General features: G+C 46.6%; 2 protein-coding genes, 1 long non-coding RNA gene and 1 pseudogene across 9 annotated transcripts in view; all 4 read left to right on the forward strand.

The window, feature by feature from the left end:
* The window catches only part of LOC119960291 (zinc finger protein 850-like), a 45,932-nt gene extending 39,154 nt beyond the window's left edge, over positions 1 to 6,778 (forward strand). Inside the window, exon 5 of the mRNA XM_038788030.1 lies at positions 5,572 to 6,778. Within this exon, the coding sequence (XP_038643958.1) occupies positions 5,572 to 6,651 (1,080 nt within the window). The 3' untranslated portion in view covers positions 6,652 to 6,778. The remainder of the gene's footprint in view (positions 1 to 5,571) is intronic.
* Positions 2,120 to 10,403, forward strand: LOC119960294 (zinc finger protein 2 homolog). Of its 7 annotated transcripts, none has more exons than XR_005459364.1 (3): positions 2,120 to 2,226; positions 3,568 to 3,689; positions 5,340 to 5,395. XR_005459364.1 is itself a non-coding variant. In XM_038788036.1 (3 exons), the coding sequence occupies exon 3, from the start codon at positions 9,064 to 9,066 to the stop codon at positions 9,985 to 9,987; it is 924 nt and encodes a 307-aa protein (XP_038643964.1). In that variant the 5' UTR covers positions 2,120 to 2,226; positions 3,568 to 3,696; positions 8,709 to 9,063; the 3' UTR covers positions 9,988 to 10,403. The 7 variants fall into 7 exon arrangements, 6 of the variants coding, with proteins under 6 accessions (XP_038643964.1, XP_038643962.1, XP_038643963.1 ...); XM_038788036.1 differs by lacking the exon at positions 5,340 to 5,395 and adding an exon at positions 8,709 to 10,403 and having other exon boundaries at positions 3,568 to 3,696; XM_038788034.1 differs by lacking the exon at positions 5,340 to 5,395 and adding an exon at positions 8,709 to 10,403.
* Positions 10,404 to 13,944: 3,541 nt separating this feature from the next.
* On the forward strand, positions 13,945 to 21,609 carry LOC119960307. Its single transcript, XR_005459371.1, has 2 exons — positions 13,945 to 14,209; positions 21,207 to 21,609. It is a non-coding gene; the product is annotated as an uncharacterized LOC119960307 (long non-coding RNA).
* LOC119960306 lies at positions 15,619 to 20,364 on the forward strand (annotated as a pseudogene).
* Positions 21,610 to 24,018: the final 2,409 nt, after the last annotated feature.

Raw genomic sequence — 24,018 nt, forward strand, 5'->3', positions numbered from 1 at the left:
GATATTCAGGTCCTGATCAATTGAGTGACACTCTCAGATCTTAATGTGATATTTAGTTTGTGTTTCCTGTCTGAAAATCCTCTCCTAATGCCCTGGAAAAGGAGTTTACAAAGGTCACACTATCAGTACAAGACAGAAATTGAGAACAGATAATTCCAGTTTCTGTGGAACATTTTTTTTCTCTCTTCTGTCCCCAAAGCTGTAAATCCGAGTCCCACACACTCTCCCTCCTCCATGGGCTGAAATCCAAATACAATATTCAATCATTATTTCTGTATCCTTTTCCCAAAGTTACATAATTAGAGGTAAGAATATGCTTTATAAGTCACTTCATTCGTGACTTGTGTAAATTAATCTGAATGACCCTGACTGACCAATTAGAATTCAGAGGTGAACTTTCTGTCCAGAACTGATCATGTGGAGATTTGATGAGCAATCACAAAGGTTGTTTCTCCAAATCTTCCAGGGTTTCCTTTGTTCTTCCTCTCCCTCTCGAACTAAGTTATACCGGATATCAGACTCAGGGCCCATTCTGGTTCTCTTCCTGCTGACTAAATAACTTCAATCAAATATGGAGAAGACTGAATCCACTGTTTGGCCCCTGCTCCAAATTCCATTCCTGACATACCGACTCTATCCCTCTCCCTGGCAACAGTCTGAGACTTAGCCAGTCTCTTTGTAAATTTGGTTTCATATTTGATCCAATATGAGCTTCTGGCAACACAGAATTTACAGTGCAGAAGGAGGCCATTCGGCCCATCTAATCAGCACTGGCTCTTGGAAAGAGCACCCACACTAAGCCCACACCTTCACCTATCCGTGTAACCCCACCTAAACTTTTTAGATACTAAGGCAATTTACCATCGTCACCTCCCAATTCGACAATTCTATTACACACCTGGCTGCTCCCCCACAGGGGTTGGTTCAGCACACTGGGCTAAATCGCTGGCTTTTAAAGCAGACCAAGGCAGTCCAGCAGCATGGTTCAATTCCCATACCAGCCTCCCCGGACAGGCGCCGGAATGTGGTGACTAGGGGCTTTTCACAGTAACTTCATTGAAGCCTACTCGTGACAATAAGCGATTTTCATTTCATTTCATTTTCACATTCTACCTCTGGAAACTTAAAGCCATCCAAAAGTCTGCGACCCATGTCTTAATTCACAGCAAGTTCCTTTCCCCCTATGATCCTTGTGGTCAGAGACTTGCATTCGCTCCCAGTCAATTCTCACCCTTGTTTTCAAACCCCTCCATGGCCTTGTCTCTCCCTGTGTCTGTCATCTCATCCAGCCCCACAACCCCCTGGGATATCTGCACAGCTCTGATCCTGGACTCCTGTCCATTTCCGATTCTAATTACTCCACCATGGTTTTAAGTTCCCTCGGCCCCAAGCACTGAATCCCCTCCCTATATGTTCTATAGTGGACTCACCAACACTAAACACATTGAAATGGTCTTTGGATAGGCATATGGACGATAAGGGCATAGTGTAGATGGACTTTAGAGTGGTTTCACAGGTCGCCGCAACATCGAGGGCTGAAGGGCCTGTACTGCGCTGTAATGTTTTATGTTCTAAACCTCCCCATCTCCACCTCACTTACCTCCTTTCAGACTCTTTAAAACTCACCAATTTCACCTGCCCTAATATCTCCTTTTGTGTCTGGGTGTCTCACTTTGTTTTATAATGTTCCTGTGAAGCTGACTGGGATGATTTATGATGTTAAAGGTGTTATATAAATAGAAGTAGTGGTTGTTGACTGTAACCCTGACCTCCTGTTTTACAATATCCCATTGGTTTCACAACAAACCCTATCTCTGATGTTTTGCCCCCTGCGGGTTTGCAGCATCTATAAAGACGGCGGCCTGTAACCGGGAGCAGGCCGCAGCTGTCCCCCCGCTCGATGCAAACCCGGGCCCGGAAACTTATTGGATTTTGGAACCTCCACCGCGTTTCCGTGAAACCTCCCGGCTGAGTCCAGCATCGGCTCCGCGCATGCTCCAGCTCACAATGCCCGATGAGTCATTGACGACAGCACTGGACCAATAGCAAGAGAGGGGCGGGCCTGGAGGACCGAACAGAGCGGCTGGTACTCCAAGCAATCGGAGCGAATGAGGGGCGGGGCTGAGCCCCGGTGTCTACCACGTGAGCTGGAGCATGCGCAGTGCCGATGACAGCTGAGGATTGAGGCGGTCGGGTGGAAATCATTCGCTGATCAGATCCCGCTCGGTGAGTCCTGAGGGAGGGATGGAGCCGGTGGATGGGTCGGGAGGCTTCATAAACACTCCGTGTAGGCCCCAATCCCCGAATACGAAGCTTGGATACGGCAGCTGAACCGGCGAACGCTCCTCGGGCTTTTCCCCGACACAGGCCCGGGTGGTCGGGCGCATGCAGAGGGAACGAGAGCCCCGGCTTTGCTTCGCCTCCGATTCACTCTGATTGGTTGGAGGACCAGCCGCTCTCGGTCAGTCCTCCAGACCTGAGCTGGAGAAAACCCTTCAGAGTCATCCCACAGAGCGAAGTCTTGTAACACAAGGATAAAGGTTTGTTTCAAATCAGTGGCACTGTTCCTTCCTCAGTTCAATTAAGAGGTATGTTCTTAGGGGGCAGCAGGGTAGCATGGTGGTTAGCATAAATGCTTCACAGCTCCAGGGTCCCAGGTTCGATTCCCGGCTGGGTCACTGTCTGTGTGGAGTCTGCACGTCCTCCCCCTGTGTGCGTGGGTTTCCTCCGGGTGCTCCGGTTTCCTCCCACAGTCCAAAGATGTGCGGGTTAGGTGGATTGGCCATGCTAAATTGCCCTTAGTGTCCCCGTTGGGTTACGGGTATAGGATGGATACGTGGGTTTGGGTAGGGTGATCATGGACACCACAACATTGAGGGCTGAAGGGCCTGTTCTGTGCTGTACTGTTCTATGTTCTATATATAGACAAAGTCAAAGCTGCAAGACAAGGCTTTGAATGCGAGCATTTGCACGTAATTATGTCTTTACAGATCCAGAGACGGGTATATCCTAGTTTGCGGACTATTAGAATAAATGTACATTTCTATAAAACCTTAAGAGTCAACAAGCTGACTCTGGATCTGGAGTCACGTGTAGGCCAGACTAGATAAGGATAGAAGATTTCCTTCACTGAAGGACATCAGTGAATCAGTTGGGTCTTTTCAGCAATTGACAATCGTTTCAGGGTCTTCAGTAGGCTTTCATGAATTCAAATGTAACCTTCTTTCTTGGCAAGATTTGTTTCTGTGAAATCATTAGGACAGTAAAAGAAGATTTTTATGTAATTTTCTTTGAACATTTCTCTTCAGCGAATATAAAAATATTGAAAATGGGATAAAGGTTGTTTGGCTGACAGTCAATCACTGTCCTGTAAGGTAATGAGTCCTTTTGCTTCCCAATTGGCCGAGGAAGGCGGTGTGTCACAAGGATGGATGTGTTGACCGATAAATGGCTGGAGGATAGGGGCAGGTCATGTGATTAAACCTCCAGGAATACATTTAATTAAAGTTGGTGAGGAGAGAATGTTGTGAATTTCTATCCTAAACTGACAGTGAGGTTTCTGCAAAGTTACAGGAAAATGGAAGTGGAGGTTGAACAGACGGGAAACGCAAACCAAATGTTACATCGCAATCTGACGGAGTCACTCGATTCATCAGAACCTGAATATCAGCAGCATCTGGGTGTGGAAGGTAAAAGGTTTGTCTGTTCTGTCTGTGAGGGAAGATTTCAGGTCTCAGTGTGACTGGAAAAGCCCCGAGATTCACAAACCCTGGTTAGACCAAACCTGGAGAACTGTGTTCAGCTCTGGGCAACAAACCTGAGGAAGGATAGAATGGCCTCGGAGGGAATGTAGCACAGATTTACCTGAGTGATATCTGAACCCCCCCAGGGGTTATATTAGTCATGATGGCACAGAGAATGGCATTTGGCCCATTGAATCCATGCTAGCTCTCTGGAGCAATCCAGACAGCGCCATTCTCCTTTTCCTTTTGAAGTCAAATCATTATTTTTTCTATTTTCAAACTCCCTCGTAGGCAGCAAGTTTCAGGTAATTGCCGCTCACTGTGTATAAACATATCCCATATCTCCTGTACCTTTTACATAAAAATGAGAGCAGGCCACTCGGCCCCTCGAGCCTGCTCAGCATTCAATAAGATTGCGGCTGATCTCTTTCTAACCTCAACTCCACATTCCTGCCTACCCCTGATGACCTTTCACCCCCTTGCTCATCAAGAATCTATCCAGCTCTGCCTTAAAAATATTCAAGGACTCTGACCCACTGCCTTTTAAGGACGTGAGTTCCAAAATCTTGCAACCCTCAAGAGAATAAAAACATCCTCATCTCCATCTTAAATGGGCGACTCCTTATTTTGCAACAGTGACCTCCTTGTTCCAGATTCTCCCACAAGAGGAAACATCCTCTCCACATCCACCCTGTCAAAACCCCTCCGGGTCTTATATCGTTCAAGCCAGGTTTTACCCAAAACTTTAAATCTGTGTCCCGGCTGCTTGTACGATCAGTGAATGGAAATAGAGTTTCTTTGTCCACCCAATGGAAATCTGGCATAATCTTGTAGACCTGAATCAAATCTCCCCTCATCCTCCTTTGCTGGAACCATTCTGGTAAATCTCCCCTGCATCTTCTCAACAACCTTCACCTCCTTCCTGAAGAGTGGTGAGCAGAGCTTTATAAAGATTCGTAGAATAGAATTAGAACCGTAGAATTCCTGCACTGCAGAAGGAGGCCATTCGGCCCATCGAGTCTGCACCAACTCTCTGAAAGGGCACCCTGCCTAGGCCCACACCTCTACCCTGTCCCTGTAACCCGATAGCCCCACTTAACCTGCACATCCCTGGACACTAAGGGGCAATTTATCAAGGCCAATCCACCTCGCGTTCCTTTCTTTGCATTGTTGGAGGAAATCTGAGCACCGGGTGGAAACCCACATAAACACTGGTGGGTGGGGGAGTGTAAACTCCACACAGACAGTCACCATGGAATTGAACCCGGGTCCCTGGCGCTGTGAGGTAGCAGTGCTAATCACCGTGCCACCAAAAGCATAGTTTCAGTATCAATATTACTCTTGATGAAGCTCAGATCGAATTTGCTTTGCCAGCTACTCTGTTAATGTGTCTTGTAGATATACAAAATCCCTCTTCGCCTCTTTTTCTCTCCTCCTAAAGAGGCCAGTTGGGTTTTATAACAATCCAGCCGTTTCATGGTCACTTTTTCCCAGTGCCGGCCCCACAAGTGACTCGATTCATTCAGCTAAATTTCACAACCTGCCTTTGTGTTTTTGTGGGTTCTCTCTCACCCCTAATTTTCTGTTTTAAGTCAGTTTCACATGGTGTTCGAAGGGGAGGATTCAAAGTCTGGAAACTCAAACCAAGCATCACATCAGGATCTGACTCAATTTATCATATCCTGAATATCAGCGGATTTTGAACATGGAAGGAAAAAGCATAGTTGACAGTGGGGAGAAACCGTACATGATTTGTTTGTGTGGACGAGGATTCGCTCTATCAGACCTCACAGGCCACAAATGCAGTCACACCGAGGAGAAACCGTGGAAATGTACGGACTGTGGGAAAGGATTCACTTCCCCATCCAAGCTGGAAACTCATCAACGCAGTCACACTGGGGAGAGACCATTCACCTGCTCCAAGTGTGGGAAGGGATTCACTCAGTCATCCCACCTGCTGAGACACCAGCGAGTTCACACTGGGGAGAGACCGTTCACCTGCTCAGAGTGTGGGAAGGGATTTTCTTTTTCAACCCACCTGCTGAGTCACCAGCAAGTTCACACTGATGAGACACCATTTCATTGTCCAGACTGCGGGATGTGCTATAAACGTTCTGGGGAACTGATTCGTCATCAACGTGTTCACACTGACGAGAGACCGTTTAGGTGCTCTTACTGCGGGACTGGGTTCAGACAATCATCTGACCTCACTGTACATCAGCGAAGTCACACTGGGGAGAGGCCATTCACCTGCTCAGAGTGCGGGAAGAGATTCACTCGATCATCTGACCTGCAGAGGCACCAGCGAATTCACACTGGGGAGAAGCCATTCAGCTGCTCCAAATGTGAGAAAAGATTCTTGCGATCATCTGACCTGGAGAAGCACCAACGAATTCACTCTGCGGAGAGAACATTCAGCTGCTCCAAGTGTGGGGAAGGATTCACCCAGTCATCCGACCTGCTAAGTCACCAGCGAATTCACACTGATGAAAGACCGTTTCAATGTCCAGAGTGCAGGAAGAGCTATAAAAGTTCTGGGGAACTGATGCATCATCAACATGTTCACACTGATGAGAGACGGTTTAGGTGCTCTCATTGTGGGACTGGTTTCAGGCGATCATCTCACCTCACTGTACATCAACGAATTCACACTGGGGAGAGGCCATTCACCTGCTCCTGGTGTGGGAAGGGATTCACTCAGTCCTTCAACCTGCAGAAGCACCAGCGAATTCACACTGGGGAGAGGCCATTCACCTGCTCCCAGTGTGGGAAGCGATTCACTGAGTCATCCGCTCTGCAGAAGCACCAGCGAGTTCACACTGGGGAGAGACCGTTCACCTGCTCCAATTGTGGGAAGGGATTCGCCACTTCATCCCACCTCCTGAGACACCAACAAAGCCACAAATAACTGCAGTGATTGAATTTTCCTGTTACTCACATTCAGGACTGAACCATGTTCATTTGGGTCTCTGTCTGCTCATTTACAGGGACTAATATTCAGGCTAAAAGTCAAATAAAGTAGATTTGTGTTAAATGCGCAGTGTGTTGTAACTTTTTAATATCTCTGACACAAGTTAGCTCCTTTTGAAGTACTCTCGCTCTCCCCTGTCTCTTCCATCCTCACCCCCAAAATGAAGTGTGAGGAGCTTGTGGAGCTTCTTTGTGACTGAGATTGAGTCAATCCGATCAGCTGCCTCAGCTGCTTCCCTCTCTTTCCACGAGCCCACTGGACCAAACTGTCTAAATTCCATCCTTTCCCGAGCCCTGAACCCACATCTTTCTCTAGTTTCTCTCCCATCTCCCCTCATGCCTTCTCAGAGCTCATCTTGTCCATGAGACCCAGCTCCTGCTCCATCAACCCTATTCCCACTGAGCTACTGATCAGCCAACTACCCTGTGTCCATGGATATTGTCAACATTTCTCTCTCTTCAGGTACTGTCCCTCTGTCCTTCAAATCTGCCATCATCACCCCCTCAATAAAACAAACCCTTGACCCTGCCATCCTTACAAATTACTGCCCCATCTTCAACCTCCCTCTCCGCTCCAAACTCTTTGAACATGTTGTCGCCTCCCAAATCCTTGCCCATCTTTCCCAGAACTCCTATGTTTGAATCCCTTCAATCAGGTCTCTGCCCTGTCACAGTAATGAAATACAAGAGACAAACAGAATCTTACCTGGAGAGAAAGACAGACAATTTGGGAACTTAGATCCAACACAGAAATGTTAATAAGACCAGAAGACAAGGGTAGCAGCACAGTCATTATCGAGAGACAACAATACCTGCTGGAGACGGACAGACAACTAAACAACACAAATCACAACACCAAGCTCCCTCGATCAATCTACCCGAGACAGGAAGGAGAATTGGAGACAGACTGGAAGAACTCAAATATTCCAGACACATTAACCAAAAACAACAGCTGGAACCAAGGGAGTTGTACCGGCTCCCTAAAATACACAAACACATGGACAGGACCAGGGAAATACCACCAGACAGACCCATTGGATCAGAGTGACTGAGAAACCTGCAGATTCATAGAATTTACAGTGCAGATGGAGGCCATTCGGCCCATCGAGCCTGCACCAGCCCTCGGAAAGAGCACCCTACTTAAGCTCATGACTCCACCCTATCCCCATAACCCAGTAACTCCACCTAACCTTTTTTGGACACTGAGGGGCAATTTAGCATAGCCAATCCACCAAACCTACACAGCTTTGAGCGGTGGGAGAAAACTGGAGCACCTGGAGGGAACCCACGCACACATGCAGGGAATGTGCAAACTCCACACGGTTACCCTGGAATTGAACCCAGATCGCTGGAGCTGTGAGGAAGCAGTGCTAACCACTGTGCCACCATGCTACACCTGTGGCGGGAGAAACAGATTTGGAAACACTTTGTGGATCCGCAAACCCTTCACCATCATTGTCAGCTCCCTGGTTTGCAGCTGCCTCCCTCCCTCCCTCCCTCCCTCCCTCCCTCCCTCCCGGGAACAGGCCCAGGTTAACGGGCACCATCCTGCTTCACACACTGGAGGGTGGTTCACATCACAGGATGGAGGAGGGGGGATAATAAATAAGAGCTTATACTTTGCACTTAAATCAATGAGGACTCTGATCTCTGGCAAGGAAGGAAACCCTGGCAGGTCGGCGGGGAGGATTCACAAACACCCGCTGGAGGCCCCAAACCCCCCAATAAGACCCATTGGTTTTATTGTCAATCTGCAGACAGGAGCTGGAGAACTGAACCCAGGCAGAGGAGAGGGAGGGAGAAAACTGGGAGTGGAGGAAAGAAATGGTGCAGATGGGTTTGGATTTCAGCCCAGGGAGGAGGGAGAGTGTGTGGGACGAGGATTTACACTTTGGGGGAATGGAGAGGAAAAAATAGTACATAGAAACTAGAATTGTCTATTCTGAATTTATATGCTCCAGTGACAGTGATAATGTTTGTAAATTCCTTTTACAGGATATTAGAAAGGAGGATTTACAGATGTGAGACTGAAACCAAACATCATCTGACAGTCACTCAATTCATCAGGACCTGAAAATCCTCAGACTTTGAATGTTGAAGGAGAAACGTTTGTCTCTTCTAATTGTGAGAAACAATTTTAAACATCAGTGTGACTGGAAAGATATCGAGACAAACACACCCGAGTGAGAGTGTTCCAGTTATTTGACTGAGGAAAGAGCTCTAACCAGTTACACAGCCTGAAGAAATATCACACCATTCACAGCGAGGAGAAACTGTACACATGTCCTGTGTGTGTGAAGAAGACTTCAACTGATCTTCCAACTTGGAGAGACACAAGGACACTGGCACCATGGAGAAACCATGGAAATGTGAGGACTGTGGGAAGGGATTCAGTTATCCTTCCCTGCTGGAAAACCATCGGCGCAGTCACACTGGGGAGAGGCCGTTCACCTGCTCTGTGTGTGGGGAGGGATTCATTCAGTCATCTGGCCTTTGGTCTCACCAGCGGATTCACACTGAGGAAAAGCTATTCATCTGCACCTCCTGTGGAAAGATGTTCAGGCATTCTTCAGCACTCACTGTACATCAACGCACTCACACTGGGGAGAGGCCGTTCGTCTGCTCCGAGTGTGGGAAGGGATTCACTCAGTCATTTCACCTGCTGTCACACCAGCGTGTTCATAGAGGTGAGAGACCGTTCACCTGCTCTGTGTGTGGGAAGGGATTCACTGGATCATCCCACTTACTGTCACACCAGCGTGTTCACATTAAGGAGAAACCATTCAGCTGCACTTCCTGTGGAAAGAGTTTCAGACAGGCATGCTCCCTCATTGCACACCAGCGGCTCCATACTGGGGAAAGACCGTTTACTTGCTTTGTGTGTGGGAAAGGATTCACAGTTTTACCCACCCTTCTGAGACACCAGCGAATTCACACTGAAGAGAAACCATTCAGCTGCACCTCCTGTGGAAAGAGTTTCAGGCAGTCATCCAACCTCACTGCTCACCAACGCACTCACACTGCGGAGAGACCGTTCACATGCTCCGTGTGTGGGAAGGGATTCAATCGGTCGTCCAACCTCACTGCTCACCAGCGCACTCACACTGGGGAGAAACCGTTTACCTGCTCAGTGTGTGGGAAGGGATTCGCAAAGTCTTTCAACTTGCTGGCACACCAACGCACTCACACTGAGAGACCATTCAACTGCTGTGTGTGTGGGAAGGGATTCACTCAGTCACGATGCCTCCAGAAACATCAGCAAGTTCATCAATGACTGCAGGGGTTGGATTCTGCTGTTGTTGCTGTTGTTTAGTTTTGATCATCTGACAATATTCTGTTCCTGCTGATAACGCCTGTAACAGCTGGAACTTAATCTGCTGAAAATGCCATTTATTGTGGGGGCTACAGTGTCTATTTCTAAAAGTACCATCTGTGATCTTTCTCCTTAATTCAAGAACTCTCAGCAGAAACCTGTTTAGAATAAATTTATGATCTTTTGCTTCAATCTAAATCAATCTTTGGTGTAAACTCTACAATCCAGTGTCTGAAAGATGCAACTGCAGAGCTCAAAATATATTTTTTCAATGGCTCTTCTTGAGATTCTGGGCAGCACAGTAGCATTGTGGATAGCACAATTGCTTCACAGCTCCAGGGTCCCAGGTTCATTTCCGGCTTGGGTTACTGTCTGTGCGGAGTCTGCATATCCTCCCCGTGTGTGCGTGGGTTTCCTCCCACAGTCCAAAGATGTGCAGGTTAGGTGGATTGGCCATGATAAATTGCCCTTAGTGTCCAAAATTGCCCTTAGTGTTGGGTTGGGTTACTGGGGATAGGGTGGAGGTGTTGACCTCGGGTAGGGTGCTCTTTCCAAGAGCCGGTGCAGACTCGATGGGCCGAGTGGCCTCCTTCTGCACTGTAAATTCTATGATAATCTATGATTTTCTCGAGAGATGCCCTTTTATTTTCGGGAGTTAATTTTTGGTTTCCAGGATCTCTTTTTCCACTCTCACTGACTCCTTTATTAAGTGATGTAGTCACGTAATCACATTACTGTCTGTATTTGTGTTGAATATTTTTTGAGTTTACTTCTTTTTGTAGATAAGAAAGCACAAATACCAAAGACTGTATACATATTAAATGTTTTAACTTTGGAATCTATAAATAAGATGTTTTTGTTAATGTATTGAAAAAGGAAACTCCCTTACTCCGTTTCCAAAATGATGCCAAATGTTTATTGGATCGACGGTGGAGCAGGAAAAAACTCACCCAATTCTGTGGATTTACATTCAAAACCCAGCGATAACCTCACTGCACCCACTGAGATCAGCTCAGACCGAGGGTTCTGTATGTTGTCTGTCAGCGTTTAACTGCAAAACAGCAGTGAAGAATGAAACCTGGATCTCAACTTCTAATTTGACAGATGTGATTAGTGAGTAAGTTCACAATCGCCGATTACTCCAATTCCTGGGCTGTGCACCCCACCTCCTGGGATATATGAAAATAATGAAATCTTGCTCAGCAGAACGGGGAAAGCTCTGCGTCTCCTTCTGAAGCTCCCACTGCTGTGAAACCCTGTAGTTCTGTCCCAGGGAGACATGGCTCCTCCACACAGCACTGACTCAGGCAGCACGTCAGCCAGCTTCCTTCCTCAAAATGGGTGACAAAGCTGTTCCTCCAATCATAGATTCTGTCTCTGCAGAAGCAACAACATTGGGAGAGACAGAATCTGTGATTATAGAACTTCATAGAATTTACAGTGCAGAAGGAGGCCATTCGGCCCATCGAGTCTGCACCGGCTCTTGGATAGAGCACCCTACCCTGTAGCCATCTAAAATGGACACCAGTATACAAAATGGAGAACTGCAAAGACTGCAGGGAAAAACGGACAGTAAAGTGCAAACAGCTTGCAGAAGCTTGCAGCATTCAGACATTTGCAAAAACCGGTTTCCCCACAGCTGCAGAGTCCAGGCAGCGATGTTAATGGGGAAAACGATCTGCATCCTAATGAGGTGATACTGGGACAGTCCCAGATACAATAGATACATTAAGTATCTATCGATACTTTTCAATAGCTAAGCAGACAGGATGGCGCCAACGAAACCAGGACAATAAGACCTAAGAACCGCCCCAGCCATCAAGGAACGACCCTAGGATAGGGGGGTTCGAATCATATCGATTGGGAAAGACCCAATCGATCCCCAGCAGGTGAGAGAGCCCGCACCAAGGGGCATGGACCTCTGGGGGCCTATAAAAAGAAGGTCCCGCACATGGTTCGGCCTGTTTTGTCTCCGGTTCCTGCTGCTGTTGCCTCCTGTCTCCGGCCTCCGACTCCAGCTTCCAGACTCCTGTCTTTCATCACCGGCCGTCGAGCAGCAGCCATCGATCAGTAAGTGCCAACGACGATCGCTACGTGACCCAGGCATTGCTTATACTCTTGCCGACTATTAGCGAACAGAAGTTGCAGACCAGAAAGGAACAAAGGCCTTGTTCCCTGACCTTGCTTGTTCCTACTTGGATAAGTATTAGTCATTTAATAGTAGAAGTAAGTTAGTCTTTTAGCGTGTGCATGAGTATTTATTATAATTGTTATAATAAACTCTAATTGTTTTGGACTTACTAATTGGTGTATGACTTTATTGCTTTGAACTTGACCTTAGCACTTGTAACGGTGTCTCTTCCGGCACCTGGCGACTCCAGAGCATAGAAATAAGAAACAGAGCCAAACGAGTGTTAAGCACACTGCCTCTATTGGAGGAGTGTTAAACACACTAACTTAGAACGACCAACAACCCTATCCCCATAACCCAGTAACCCCACCCAACACTAAGGGCAAGTTTGAACACTAAGGGCAAGTTTGGACACTAGGGGCAATTTATCATGGCCAATCCACCTACCCTGCACATCTTTGGACTTTGGGAGGAAACCGGAGCACCCGGAGGAAACCCACGCACACACGAGGAGGATGTGCAGACTCCGCACAGACAGTGACCCAAGCCGGAATCGAACCTGGGACCCTGGAGCTGTGAAGCAATTGTGCTATCCACAATGCTACCGTGCTGTTCCTCATAGATTCTGTCGATCCCACACACAGGGGCAAATATTCTTCCAGTGGATTCTCCCATGGTAGAATTTTCATGGGCCTTTTGAGGATGAATTCAGCCTTCACACCTGGTCCTGAAATACTATCACTCTGGGTGTAAGGCTTTCTGGGGTAAAACATAAATCTAGATCTTGTCACCTGACACAAATTCATATTGTCACCTGAGTCCCAGATTTAAATGTGATTGTCCAACACAGAAGACACAGATACATTCTCCACGTTAAATCTGATTCAACACCCCCTAAACACAAGCTACAAGAGATAGTTTGTGTTGTTCACAATGATGACAGTATCAGCCTGACCTGGCCTAACGCTTCTGCTGAGCAGGGAGACTCCTTGTTGGAATGGGGACATTTCCTGTCTGCCCAGTTATTCCTTTAAGCCCTTTAATTGTTTGTGAATCATGTCACATGTAGACCTGACTGGGTAAGGATGACAGATTTCCTTCCCGATTAAGAGAACTAGATGTGTTTTTACGGCAATTGATCCATGCTCACAATATTTTTATTGGAATCAAATTCAGCCGTGGTAGGATTCAAAGTCAGGTACCATTACAATAAAAACAGCTGATTTGTGGCATTAACTCAGCGGGTCTGGCAGTATCTGTGGAGAGAAAAATAATGAACATTTTGAGTCTGCGATGGTAATTTCTGATTTTATTAGATTTCCAGCATCAGCAGTATCTTGCATTTATTATCCCGAAATCATTCCCCTGGCTGTCTGGATTACTTGTCCACCGCTGTTCCTTAAGAGTCTGCTGCCCTTGTCCTTCCAGGCGGTGGAGGCCTGGGTTTGGAAGCTCCTATCGGTGAGTTCCCTGATTTCAGTATCAAATGTTGAAATGTTTGCTCCACACCCACAGGGTTTCATCTGTTTAAAGCCACAAACAGAAAGGTCCACTTTTCTCCTAAGGTTTGAGAGAAATCAGCTTTCAAAATGATGCAGAGTTTCAGCCAATGAGGGAGATCCGGGCTCAGCCCCGCCCCTCATTCACTCTGATTGGTTGGAGGGCAAGCCGCTCCCGCTCAGTTCCTCCGGCCCCGCCCCCCCCCCTTGCTATTGGTCTGGCGCTGCCGTCAATCAGCAGGGCATTGTGATGCCGGGCATGCGCAGTGCCGCTGCTGTAGTTGGACACCACTGCGCAGGTGCTGAGGAAGCTGGAGTTTTCCAGTGTTGGTCTCGGGGAGAGCGGCCTTTGTCCCGGAGAAGCGGAGTCAGCGTCAGGCGGTGGGTGGGAGGATTTGGAAACACTTTGTGGCTCCGCAAACCCTTCACCATTATTGTCAGCTCCCTGGTTTGCAGCTGCGGAGCTTCTCCCTCCCTCCCGGGAACAGGCCCAGGTTAACGGGCACCATCCTGCTTCACACACTGGAGGATGATTCACATCAATGACCAGGAGGTACAATTATTGATGAATTGATTTTAATCTCACTTTGCACAGAGGAGCTTGAGAACTCAACCCAGCCAGAGGGGAGGGAGGGGGTAAACTGTAAGGAAAAGAATTGTGAAGGTGGCGTGCAGGGTTTGCCGGGCTGACCAACTCTCAGGGTGAAAATTAAGGCACAGCCTGCACTGAAAGGCTGGCGTTCTGCCAGAGCTGGGACCAGGCCGCCTGGGGTAAGTCTCTGCCAGAGCTGGGACCAGGCCGCCTGGGGTAAGTCTCTGCCAGAGCTGTTGGAACACAAAAACAGTAAGGAACATGGTTCTGTGCATTGAGAAAAGCCCAATTTATGTGACAGACAACATCCAAGCAGCAAGCAGCCTGGGACAGTGAACACAAATATATTCCTACAAAATACGGGACTGTTAGTCACTGTGAGATTTGCATCCAGCCCCAGGAGGCAATAGAGTGCATGGGATTAGGATTTACTGCTTTGCAGGTACAAATGAGGAAAATATGTTTAATGGAAAATAGAATTTTACATTCAGAACTTCTCTCCTCTATTTACAGTTTTGTAAACTCCTTTTCCAGCGCATGAGAATTGTGGATTTATCAACAGAAAGCTCAAACTGAGCATCACAGCATTATCTGACAGTCACTGGCTCACCTTGGCCTGAATATCATCAGTAATTGAATTTGGAAGGAGAAATGTTTGTGTGTTCTGTCTGTACGACACCAGTTAAAACATCTGTCACTGGAAAACCATCAAGACACACACTGGAGTGAGAGGTTCCAGTACACTGACTGTACAAAGAGCTTCAACCAGTTAAACAGCCTGTAAAAAAACATTACACAATTCTAAGAGGGAAAAAAGCTTGATTGAAATGAAATGAAATGAAAATAGCTTATTGTCACGAGTAAGCTTCAATGAAGTTACTGTGAAAAGCCCCTAGTCGCCACATTCTGGCACCTGTCCAGGGAGGCTGGTACGGGAATTGAACCGTGCTGCTGGCCTGCTTTAAAAGCCAGCGATTTAGCTGAGTGAGCTAAACCAGATTGTGTTCTATGTGTGTGGACAAAGCTTCAATTGATTGTCCAAACTGGAGAAATTCAAGGAAACTGGCAACATGGAGAACATAGAACATAGAACAGTACAGCACAGAACAGGCCCTTCGGCCCTCAATGTTGTGCCGAGCCATGATCACCCTACTCAAACCCACGTATCCACCCTATACCCGTAACCCAACAACCCCCCCTTAACCTTACTTTTTTTTTGTAGGACACTACGGGCAATTTATCATGGCCAATCCACCTAACCCGCACATCTTTTGGACTGTGGGAGGAAACCGGAGCACCCGGAGGAAACCCACGCACACAGGGGGAGGACATGCAGACTCCACACAGACAGTGACCCAGCCGGGAACCGAACCTGGGACCCTGGAGCTGTGAAGCATTTATGCTAACCACCATGCTACCCTGCTGCCCCAGGAGAAACCGTGGAAATGTGAGGAATGCGATAAAGGATTCAATTCTTCATCCCGGCTGGAAATCCATCGACGTGTTCACACTGGGGAAAGGCCTTTCATCTGTTCTGTGTGTGAGAGGAGATTCACTCAGTTATCTGCCCTTCGGTTACACCAGCGAGTTCACACTGAGAAGACGCCATTCAGCTGCACAACCTGTGAAGAGAAATTCAAGTCCTTATCCAAGCTCACTGAACACCAGCGAATTCACACGGGTCAGAAACCATTCATTTGCTTTGTGTGTGGGGAGGGATTCACTCAGATATTCACCCTTCAGACACATCACCAAATGCACACAAATGAGGATCCATTCAGGTGCATCACCTGTGGAGAGGGTTTCAGTCAGTCAGCTGATCTCAGTGCGCACCAACGCACTCACACTGGGGAGAAGCTGTTCACTTGCTCCGTGTGTGGGAAGGGATTCCCTTGGTCATCCCAACTGCTGACACATCAGTGGGATCACACCGGGGGGGGGGGGGGGGGGGGGGAGATGGTTCACCTGCTCCTTGTGTGGAGTGGGATTCACTCAGTCACAACACCTGCTGAGACACCAGCGAGTTCACAAGTGACTGCAGGGACTGGAATCTGCTGATTTGCTGCTGCTAATCACATCCAGCATTGATCGTCTGACAATATCTGGTTTGATTCGGCTGATGTTGACAGTTCCTATAACTGGCTGCAGTTCAATATTCTGGAGATGTCACTGATTTTCGGGGCTGCAATGCCCCTTTTTAAAAGCCCCACCTGTGATCTTTCTCAGTTCAAAAACTCTCAATCGGAACACCTTTACAGTAAAATGATCAATTTGTACTTCAATCCTAAATTGATCTCTGATGAAAATCAGTGTCAGCAAATGCTCCACTGGTTATCAACTTCAATTAGAAAGTGCAGATTAATCCTTGCTGACAATTCCTGCTGACTTCTGTCCATTAGGGAATTAAATTGCATCATGTGAAGGTAGCCAAGACAGATGTGTAAAAATCAGGGACATACTCTGTAAATAAACATTGGATCAGCTGGTGTCAATGATTCCAGACTGCCTGTGACAATGGAAATCTCTGTGTGATGAGATCAAGAGGACGCTTCATCCGACCATCACCAAAGTTACCCGGCTGAAATTGGCAGGTGGTGAAGATCTCACCGACAGAAGTAACCAGATGTCCCGCTGGGTTGAACATGACTGTGAGCTGTACCCCTGTGAGACGGACATCTCCCAGTCTCTGTTTGACTCTCCTGCAGCTTCCTGTCACAGTCAGTTGGACAAGGAACCCTCATCATTTGAGCCGAATAGGGCCATTGATTGCTGAGAAAGCAGAAAGGTGCCCGGCAAGGATGGAATTCCAGCTGAACTGCTCACACACAGAAAGTCCCATCGACTGCCACACCTTCATGACCTCCTTCGCCTCTGGTAGGTGACAGGAACCATTCCATATGCGTGATGCAAACATCATCACAATATATACAACCAGCAGTGACGGAGGAGATTACAACAACTATAAAGACATCTCAGTCCTTAACATCACTGGGAAGATCTTCATAGGGTCATGTTTAAAAGACTCCAACTTCTTGCTGACTGAGTGTCAGCCATTGACTCTAATCGGTCATTAACAACCATTTGTATTATTTACGTCCTCTTGTTAGCACGCAGGCATGAGGCCCAATCCCGCCATCAGCAGGGTGGCTGTCAGAGCATCACGCTTGGATCGGCGCCCAACGCCAATACAGATTTTCCACTGCATCACGGACCCCCCTGTGAGTGGTGGAGATTCCAGCTCTATGTGTATAAACATCTGCTTCATTCATCACGAGTGTCTGGCAGTTGCCTTTCCGTTCCAGGCTGATATCCTCTCTGACATTATAGGTAGAAAGAGGTGCTGTCTGTTCAGGGTTTGGGAAGACACTCACAGACTCCGTTAGCAGCAGTTTGTCAAATGGCCTCTGGTAGCTCCCTCTGATGTTGGACAGTGCAGTTCAGCGATGGTCTGGTAGAAGCTCTTCAGATGCACCTTATAAGTGAGACATTTCCAAATCGGAGAAGTGAATATTTTTATTCTGCTGACTCATAGGCAGAGGGTTGGCCGTCTTATTGGTTGCTGTTCACCCAAAAAATCCAGTTTGAACATAAAAAATGCAATACGGCACTTTTTTCACAAAAACGTAGACGGTTAGGTTCTGTCCTTTCGCATTAAGTGGAGTCGGCCAATGTTACTGAGGTGAAAATAGTCTTGTGGGTATATAGTTGAAAACTCAGCTTGGAGTGAAATATTTTGTGTTGGGTGTGAGCCAGGGTTCAGCCTGAGACAGTTCCCAGGGAGCGGGATGGAGTTCGTGTGTAGGGAATGGAGATTGTCGTGGAGATTGAAGAGGGATGGAGTCAGTGGGTAGGGAATGGAGTTCGGAGTGGGGATTGACGAGGGATGGAGTCCGTGTGTAGGGAATGGAGATTGTCGCGGAGATTGAAGAGGGATGGAGTCAGTGGGTAGGGAATGGAGTTCGGAGTGGGGATTGACGAGGGATGGAGTCCGTGTGTAGGGAATGGAGATTGTCGTGGAGATTGAAGAGGGATGGAGTCAGTGGGTAGGGAATGGAGTTTGCAGTGAGGGTTGAAGACAATGGCCTCATTCTACATGTTTAACTGGAGGAAGTTTCTGCTCTTTCAGCCTGAATGTCAGACAAGTCAGAATGGTGTGTGACTTGGAGAGGAATTTGGAGGTGAAGGTGTTCACATATACCTGCCATCCCAGTCCATCGAGGTGGTGGAGGGGAGAGTTTGGGAGGTTCTGATCAATTGTAGATATGTAAAATCTGTCTCCCTGGCCACTGCCTCGACCCCACCAATGACCTGGTTCAACACAATTTCATAAGGTGTCTTTGTGTTTTTGTGAGTTCTCACTCCCTTTTTTCTGTTTTAACTCAATTTCACAGGGTACTGGAAGGGGAGGACTTTCTGTCGGGAAACTGAAACCAAACATCACATCAGAATCTGACAGAATCGCCTAATTTACCATAACCTGAATATGATCGGATTTTGAACATGGAAGGAAAAAGCACCGATCACAGTGAGAAGAAACTGTCCACGTGTTATATGTTTGGACGAGGCTTCAGCCGATCCTACCGGTCGAACAACAAACAACGTCACACTGAGGAGAAACTGTGGAAATGTGAGGATTGCGGGAAGGGTTTTGACTATCCAGTTAGGCTGGAAATTCATCGGCGAATTCACACTGGGGAGCGACCGTTCATCTGCCCCAAGTGTGGGAAGGGATTCACTACCTCGTCCCACTTGTTGATACACCAGCGAGTTCACACTGGGGAGAGGCCATTCACCTGCTCAGAATGTGGGAAGGGATTCACTCAGTCATCCAACCTGTTGACACACCAGCGAATGCATGCTGGGGAGAGACCATTCATCTGCTCCGAGTGTGGGAAGGGATTCACCATTTCAGCCCACCTGCTGAGACACCAGCGAGTTCACTCTGACGAGAGACCTTTTAGATGCTCAGACTGTGGGAAAGGCTATAAAAGTTCTAGGGAGCTGATGTCCCATCAACGTGTTCACACTGACGAGAAACCATTCAGATGCTCTCACTGTGGGAGACCTCACTGTACACCAGCGCACTCACACTGGGGAGAAGCCGTTCTCATGCGCTGTGTGTGGGAAGAGATTCAATCAGACATGTACCCTTCAGAGACATCAGCAAGTTCACACTGGGGAGAAGCCATTCACCTGTTCTGTGTGTGGGAAGAGGTTTGGTCGGTCATCCACTCTGCTGAGACACCAGCGAGTTCACAAGTAACTGCAATGAGTGGACCTTCCTGTAAATCACATCCAGGCCTGAACAGGAGGAGCAGCCAGATTGGGAGAGACTGAATCTGATTGGAGGAGCTGTTTCTCACACATTCTGTCTCTCCCACATTCAGGAGAGAGTTAATTTTCAATGGTCACCCCAGTGGTGAATTTTAATTGGCACATTGGGGGGTTTTGATGGGCAGAATTTGACCACCTCCTCCATTGAAATTACACCTTGTTCCAATTTTCCACATCTCCGATTAGAAAGTGCTGATTAATCCTTGCTGACAATTCTTGCTGACGTCCACATAGATTATCAAGGAATCTGAAACAAAACAGTGAATTATTTCACAGACACAAGATTCAACAATCAACATTGATATTGATGAAGTTTGGAAGTTGCTGAGTTGAATCATTTCTGACACAGCAGCAGCAACATTTGGTAAAGGTGGAACCCACAACAAAGACTGTTTTGAGAGCCACTCAGCAGAGATGTCATCTGTCATTGAAGCAAAAAGCAAAGCCGACCTGATGAACAACATAAACCCAACACTGAGAACACTGCATCATGTGAAAGCCAAGACAGTTGTGTAAAAGACGGGGAGAATGTGTGAAATAATCACTGGATCAGCCGACATCACAGAATGTGAATTGCCTCTGAAAACTACTGGATTTGATGTGATTAAGAGGACACTTGGTTCTTCCTTCAACAATGTGGCCAACTGAAATCAGCAGATGCTGAAGTTCTCACTGACAGATCTAAACAGATGTCCCGCTGCGTTGAACACGGCTGTGAGCTGTACCCCTGTGAGACGGACAATTCCCAGTCTCTGTTTGACTCTCCTGCAGCTTCCTGTCATGGTTTTTTTTTTTCTTTTTTTTTAAATTTAGATTACCCAATTATTTTTTCCAATTAAGGGGCAATTTAGCATGTCCAATCCACCTACTCTGCACATTTTTGGGTTGTGGGGGCAAATCCCACGCAGACACGGGGAGAATGTGCATGCTTCCTGTCATGGTTGAGTTGCACAAAATGCCATCACTTGTGCTGGAAAAAGCCATTCGTTGCTGAGCAAGCAGAAAGGCACCCAGAAAGGATTGAATTCCAGCTGAACTGCTCAGACACGGAGAGTTCCATCGACTACCACATCTGCATAATCTCCTCCTCTTGGCAGGTAGGATCCATTTCACAGGAAACGTTGACACAAATATCACAATCTACAAAAACAGCAGTGACAGAGGAAATTGCAGCAACTACAGGGACATCTCACTCTTTAGCATCACTGGGAAGACCTTCACTAAGGTCATGTTTGAAGATTCATCTACTTGCAGACTGAGTTTATCCAGAAGCACAGTGTGGTTTCTGTGCTGACCGATCTACAGTGAACATGATCTTCTCCACACACCAGCTACAAGAGAAGTGAACAATTGGGATTTGATCTATAGTATCAATGCTGAGAAAGTGAAATGTTTTAATAACTGAATGAAAATAAACCTTTCAGTGTGAATCACAATTTACTGGTGCAATTGGAAAAGGCACCAAAATGTCTCAATCTCTGAAGATAAACGTCAGCCTTGAAGTTATGTTTCGGAGCTCACAAGCTGTGGGAAGCTCCACTCTCTTTAACACTTTTTGGTCTAAGAAGGTTGAAGCATTCGTTTATCCACGTAAGCTAACTTTTTTAGTTTGATTTTTCCTCAGTTACAATACAGCGATCGGGAAAGTCACCTGAAGAAAGAAAACAAAACATCTTGGCAAGACTGAGAAAAAATATCAAAATAATTGGAAAAACAAAGATCAAAATGGTGTCTTGTTCATCTTTAATCTGGAAATAGTTATGTAAAGTTGACACTATTGTGTCCATTTGTGAATGTTTGCTTCACCCTTTTACAGTCAAGCATCGCTGTGAGAATTTAAACTAAAGTTTAAAGGTTTTTTAAAGATTTGGCTTCATCCCATTTGTTATCGTTCAAGACAAAGTGCCTGAAAACGGGAGATGAGAGTTACCCCCAAACCGATCTGTACCTCTGTCTCTGATCTAAAAATACCGGATGATGTGAGTGTTTAATTGGACAGTAAAGTTTCCGCACTGTCCTGAAACAGATAGAATGGGAAGCACCATTTTCTTTTTTCTTAATAAATTTAGAGTACCCAATTATGTTTTTCCAATTAAGGGGCAATTTAGCATGTCTAATCCACCTACCCTGCACAGCTTTGGGTTGTGGGGAGTAAGATCTATGCAGACATGGGGAAAATGTGCAAACTCCACACGGACAGTGGACCGGGGCTGCGATCGAACTCGGGTCCTCGGCGGCATAGAACATAGAACAGTACAGCACAGAACAGGCCCTTCGGCCCTCGATGTTGTGCCGAGCAATGATCACCCTACTCAACCCCACGTATCCACCCTATACCCGTAACCCAACAACCCCCCCCCCCCCCCCCTACTAACCTTACTTTTAAGGACACTACGGGCAATTTAGCATGGCCAATCGACCTAACCCGCACATCTTTGGACTGTGGGAGGAAACCGGAGCACCCGGAGGAAACCCACGCACACCTGGGGAGGACGTGCAGACTCCGCACAGACAGTGACCCAGCCGGGAACCGAACCTGGGACCCTGGAGCTGTGAAGCATTTATGCTAACCACCATGCTACCGTGCTAAGCACAGCGCCACAGTGCCGCCCTGGAAGCCCCATTTTTAATCTAAGAAAATAAAATCACACCAGCGATTGGGAATTGGAATAATTCTGTGGGTCTAATTCAACGGAACAGACAAACTGTATTTCTACGTACATTCTAGTGGAAGTTAGGAAAGTGTAGATGAGACAAGTGAGTGATAGTTTTCACTTGGAGATGTTTGTAGCCTGGCTTCTGCACTTAACAATAATAGGAATCTGACAGTCTGGTCACTACCTGAAAGCATTGGAACATTACAGAGTGGTTCCTTCATCTTTTAAGAGACCATCTTTTAAACATTGTTTGAAAATCCATGAGTGAGCTGTATCAGATGGTACATGGAACATCCTTTTGGGATACAGATGTGTGTGTGCAGATGTGATGTTACATGTGGAAACACATGGTGACCTTGCACGGGAGAACAGTCCCCGACATGTTCAGCTATTTGACTACAGAACAACATGAAGTGCTTAACATAGAATGAGAGAGCATTTTAAATTGTCAAGACATTGACATGTCTTGCACAGAGAATCTGACTTTAAAACAATCAGGACAGAATTAAACTCACTGGAATCTATCAGAGGGAGTGAAATTAAAGTGAAGAGGGATATAGGATCTGGATTTAGAAAATATTCACAAGGTGGATGCAGGTGAACAGGGGGCTGGAGAATCTTTGAAATTTGTGCCTGAACCTTTGTTTGAACTGGATGTGTTTCCGATGCCAATAATCTAGAATTGTGAGAGATGGAGTGCAGGTGGGGAGGATAAATCACAGTCAATAATGATCAAATTTTGCTGGAATTTTTTTTACAAGTAGTCTAGGTTGCAGCTCAAGGGTTTGTGTTGCTGTTTCTGATCATTTCAGGAACTTTAGATGTTATCTATGGAATGTAACAAGAAATTTGGAAAAAAAGCTTGTAGTTTAGAAAGAGATGGGTGAAACAGAAATCAGATTGTGAGACGTTAATAAGGATAATCCCTCTTCAAGGTGGGAAGATCTGTCAGAAATCACTGACTAATAACCTAATAAAATCATCAGAAATGTATTCCATATTACAAGAATAGCTGTGTGTGTGTCTCTCTGTCTTGCTTAAAAATAAAGATTCCTGGCTTGACAAACAGAGGGAAATCTATTCCAGTATTACTTCATACGGATGGACACGGTAGTTAGGGAACTGAATTTATAGTGCTAACTGAAGACAATGACTTTGGCCTTCCCAATTTTTAATCCAAATTTCTGCTCATCCAGTACTGGATATGGGAAAAGCAGTTTGATCATTTAGTAACAGTGGAGGAATGGAGAGGATGGGGTGAGGTAGAAATGGGTGTTGTCAGTGTACATGTGAAAACTAACACGGTACTTTTGGATGATGTCACCTAGTGGCAGCGTGTAGATGGGAAATAGGAGGGGCCGAGAATAGATCCTTTTTAAGGTGGATAATGACGGTGGATTTAAAGGTGAGAGGGACAGTACCAAAAGAGAGAGAGACCCGTTGACATTATCAGCTAACACGGGGAAGTTGGGTGATCAGTAATCCTGAGAATACGGTCAATACAGCAGAAGGTGGAACTCATGGACAAGAGCACTGAGAGGGCACGACAGAGGATGGCAGAGAAACTGGAGAAAGGTGTGAGTTCAGAGCTCAGAAACAAAAGTCTGACCCTGGTGGGCTCATGGAAGGGAGGGAAGCAGCAGAGGCAGCTGATCGGATTGTCTCTGTAGCTCCATGAGTTCCTCACACTTGTTGGAAGTGAGAATGGGAGACAGGGAAGAACAAGAGCCCTTCAAAAAGGAATTAATGCGAGTTAGAGATATTAAAAAGACGCAACGC

The sequence above is a fragment of the Scyliorhinus canicula genome, unplaced genomic scaffold, assembly GCF_902713615.1.
Source record: "Scyliorhinus canicula unplaced genomic scaffold, sScyCan1.1, whole genome shotgun sequence".
In the NCBI taxonomy this organism is placed as follows: domain Eukaryota; kingdom Metazoa; phylum Chordata; class Chondrichthyes; order Carcharhiniformes; family Scyliorhinidae; genus Scyliorhinus; species Scyliorhinus canicula.